This window comes from Fukomys damarensis, unplaced genomic scaffold (assembly GCF_012274545.1).
Source record: "Fukomys damarensis isolate Sample0158 unplaced genomic scaffold, DMR_v1.0_HiC HiC_scaffold_12, whole genome shotgun sequence".
NCBI classification, from domain to species: domain Eukaryota; kingdom Metazoa; phylum Chordata; class Mammalia; order Rodentia; family Bathyergidae; genus Fukomys; species Fukomys damarensis.
Window position 1 is genome coordinate 31,482,100 of NW_022900924.1, and position 4,362 is coordinate 31,486,461.

At 38.0% G+C, this 4,362-nt stretch overlaps 1 protein-coding gene across 9 annotated transcripts in view; it reads right to left on the minus strand.

Annotated features, from left to right (window-relative positions):
* The window catches only part of Phc3 (polyhomeotic homolog 3), a 66,205-nt gene that overhangs the window by 61,335 nt on the left and 508 nt on the right, over positions 1-4,362 (minus strand). For 2 of the 9 annotated variants that reach the window (XR_781874.3, XM_010632358.3), the window contains exons 1-2: positions 4,093-4,252; positions 1,507-1,672 (exon numbers count right to left, since the gene is read on the minus strand). Coding sequence is in view for 8 of the 9 variants with exons in the window: in XM_010632358.3 (XP_010630660.1) it covers positions 1,507-1,672; positions 4,093-4,169 (243 nt within the window). In the remaining variant the exon portion in view is untranslated. Of the gene's footprint in view, positions 1-1,506; positions 1,673-4,092; positions 4,268-4,362 lie in introns of those variants that run through there. The other 7 variants (XM_010632366.3, XM_010632362.3, XM_010632359.3 and 4 more) reach the window with 6 other exon arrangements.

A 4,362-nucleotide genomic window follows, 5' to 3' on the forward strand; every position in this document is an offset into this window, starting at 1 on the left:
TTGAGACAGGGTCTCACTATGTAGTTGAGACTGACCTGGAACTCACTATGTAGCCCAGGCTGGTCTCGAACTTACAGCGATCCTCCTGCCTCAGCCTCCTGAGTGCTGGGATTACAGGCATGCGCCACCACACCCAGCTTCTTATTTTATTTCTCTACAGGAACAAGGAGGGTGATGAGAATTCACAGGACTGAAAAATAAATCTGGAAAATTAAAGAATTATTTAAGTAATTCAATAAAGATTGATTTGAGTCTTTTAGGAAAAGCAATTCTATGATCTTAGAAGAACTAGAGCTATTTGTGAAATACATCTACATTATCTCCAGTAATACTTTATTTTTATTAATATATCCAACTTAAATAAAATCCAAAGAGAAAATGGGCATATTAAAATATCACAGCAGGGGGAAGGGGGTTGCTGGGGATTTAGCTCAGTGGCACTGCCCCTGCCTCACAAGCATTAAGGTCCTGAGTTTGATCCCCAGTACCTCCAATAAATAAATAACACCATCCATATGCTTAAAGATCTAGATACTCTTTCTACATCCCTTGCCTCTAAGAAAGGTGAAGAATGTTAAAAGCACACTCTATATTTCATTTTTCATTTCTGCTCAGCTGGCTGGGTCACAATAGTTCTCATTCTATTTTACAATGACTTCAGAAAACTAAATCCTAAACCATAGAACAGTGATACAGTCATTGTACTGTTTATATTTTTTTAGTATATTTTATGGATATCTACCACAAAAAATAGAGCAAAGGAAGGACTATATCACAATAGTTAAGAATATAATTATGAGGGCCTGGGGATATAGCTCAGTGATAAAGCATTTGCCTAGAACGTGCTGAGACAGAGTTCACACTAAATGATAACTGGGGGTGTGACTTAGAAGACTATATATCTCCCACCCAGGATCCTCCCTTCACTCTGCTTCCTGGTTGCCATGCTGTGAGCAGCTTTCCTCCACCTGGACCCTTTTTGCCTTGGTAAGAGCCAATCTCAGACTGAAAACATGGGCCAAAATACACCTGTTTTGTTTAAATTCTGTCCCAGGAACAAGAAAGTAACTAGGAGAGGGCTCTGGATTGAGCATCTTCACTTTGTAGCAGCACCTAGAGACCTAATTATAATTTTCCTGACACGTGCTGACAAATGCAAGCCATCTCAATAGTATGATTATTAAATAGTTTAGTTGTTTATTTCAAACATTAACAATTTTTGGGCCAGGGATTTAGCTCAGTGGTTCCTCTGCCTGCCTTGCAAGCACAAGGACCCAAGTTTGATGCCCAATACCAAAAAAAAAAACAATTTTTGCTAATGCTAAGGATCAATCTAAAGCCTTGTACAGGCCAGGCAAGCACTCTACCACTGAGCTACATCCACAGCCTAAATATTAGCAATTCTAATGTACATTTCAGGATATGAATTAATACATGCATCTGGCTCAAGCAAAAAGTAATATGACAGCCTAAGTCTCAACCTATCCATCATTCTGGCTAAAATACCTGAACAGCATGTCGATCTGAGCCACTGTAGACAGAGACCTGTGGCTGCTGCATTCGAGAGGACGAAGTGGTGATGGTGGTGGTGGTGGTGCTATTGGTTGTTGTGGATACCGAAGATGCTCCAGGGTTTGGTTCACTATCCATAGTTGTACTGTGGTCCTTAAATCTGGCAGATAACCAAAAATATGTGCATTGGTAAAAACACTAGCTTATGAGGTTTAAATAGTATTCATCCCAAAGAAATAATCAAAGCATCTAAATAGCTAAGAAGGACTTCAAAAACTACAGCTAGTATACAGTCACCAACAACACCTAGGAGGGAAAATATTTCACATATATAGAATATATATGTAACTCAGAAGCCTAAAATTTATCTTTACATTATTGAAAAATAAGGGACTTGAAATCAAAACCAGTAGTGAATGAATACTAAACCACCTAGAAAAATGAAAGTTTGTAAATCAGAATACTTTAAATCAATTCTTGACATTCTTTTGATCATACTAGTAATTACAAATTAAAGCTATTCTCTTATTTAAAAAGAATTCCTGAGGACTTGGATTCATTAGCTTAGTTTTAGTTACCATACATACTTTGCTTTAAAAATTAGGATTGGGAGGGCCAGGGATTTAGCTCAGTGGTTCTGCCACCTGCCTCGCAAGCACAAGGCCCCAAGTTTGATTCCACAGACCAATAAATAAATAAATAAACAAACAAACAAATAAATAAAATAGGACTGGGGATTTAGCTCAGTGTTACGGCATTTGCCTTACAAGCGCAAGGTCCTGAGTTCAATCCCTGGTACCAAAAGCAAAGTACAGTATCTTAAAAATAAAGTTAATTTTAAAAAATGTAACTCACACAGCTTTTCACCCAATCATTTTTAACATTTTCCTTACTATTTCTAATAACTGAGTTTTACTTATTAGCAGATTACTCTGGCTGGAGAAAAAGCAGCAGTTGACAGCAACTTCCCACATCCTTACAAAATCTCTTTTTTTCAAAAAGAATCTTGCTCTAAATTTTATAATTTTATAATTTAGAGCACTAAAATACATTTCTGTACCAGACTTTTATCTTTTTCCTCTAATATTAGTTTACCTCACTTACCCTATACAGAATCCACATTTGAATAAATTCATATATTCAAAGTCAACTCTAAGGATTTCAATATTGCTGGTAACTACATAGAACTCTTATTTTTTAGGGCCAGAAACATTCACAATGGTGCAAAGCACACGAGGTTATATTGGTCCTACCTGCTTTTTCTTTTTTTTTAACTTTATTTTAGTATTAGTACATATTTGTCATACATATTGATCATATTCATCAGAGCGAATTTGTACCTGTACATACACATTTGCACATGTAATATATCTTAATTTTCCTTTCCCACTCATCCTCCCTTCAGCCCTTTCCTTCTCAACTAAAAAATTTTTGCTTCCATTTTTTTCCTTCCATTCTGTTTTTCCTTTTTCCTTTCTTCCCTTCCCTCTCCCCACTTCCTTGTTCCTCTTCACATTTGAACAAGTTCTTCCTACTTCCCAGTATCTATCCGCCATTGTTCCCCTTATTTTCCCTTTGGGTTTCTCATACAAGAGAAACACTGTGATATTTAAACTTGTGTGTTTGATGTATTGCACTTAAGATTATAGTCTTGAGGGGCCAGGGATTTGGCTCAGTGGTTCTACTGCCTGCGTTGCAAGTGCAAGGGCTGGAGTTCAATCCCTGGTACAAAAAAAAAAAAAAAAAAAAAAAAAAAAAAAAAAAAAAGATTATCAAGATGCATTTATTTTCCTATAAATACTCAAGTTTATTCTTCTTTGTGGCAGAGTAGTACTCCATTGTACATAAATACCACAATCTATCTGCTTTTTCTATACGTCTTTTTTTCTGAGAAACAAATGTGATCCATTTCACACTAGAAGAGCTGGCAAGAATGTAACAAGAATATTCTCTATTTCACCAAAAACAAAGAAAGGAATTTTGTATTAATTGGGCAACCCTATCCTATTCCCATCGGGCTCCTTTTATATACAAATTTTCTTTGCTCCTTATCTCATATGTAAACAGTATTCGTAGGCTCCGAAGAACCACAGTAAAAACTTTTCCAATTACTAAGAGAAAAGTGAAAGGGGTAAGGGGCTGGGTCGTCACATTTTATGATTAGAAAATGAATCATACACTTTTTACACTTCTCCGCTATTTTTTCAAACTGCTTTTCAATCATCAAAACATAGTATCACATGGTAACTGTTCAATATTATACAGACTTAATAGCAGAAAAGGTAAACTTTTACCAAACTATCGCTTGCCATAACACTTCTGCAACAAGTATCAGTGACATGCAAAAAGCAAGCTAAAAATCTGGTCCTTTTAAAGTATCATTCTGTTCAACCATGCCCTCAAACCCAAACACCACTGTAAGCAGCCTTCACTACTAACCAAAAATGGTCACAGAGAATCCAAATTCTAGGCATTAAGTTTAAACATGGTGAGTGCAACAGGCCAAACCAACGCATTGAATTTGGAGGCCTCGCACAAAAGAACGATGTTGGTAACTCCAGAGTGTATGTATATTAATACCTGCAAAACACAGCCGGACAGTTCTGATTCACAGGAGGCCTACGCAGGAAACAGTAAGTTTTAGAGTCGCTAAGCATACCATCACACCGCTATACAAGAATGTGGCCCTCGGGGGAGGCTTCAGCACTGCAGCCAGAGACCCGCAGGAAAGCTTTCCTACGCAGGTGTTTTCAGCCGCACCCCACACAGGCGCCCAGAGGCCCGCTCGGGGACACCTCTCCACGCCCCCGGCAGGAGGGCGGAGGGCGGCAGCGTCCCGGGTCTGGCGCA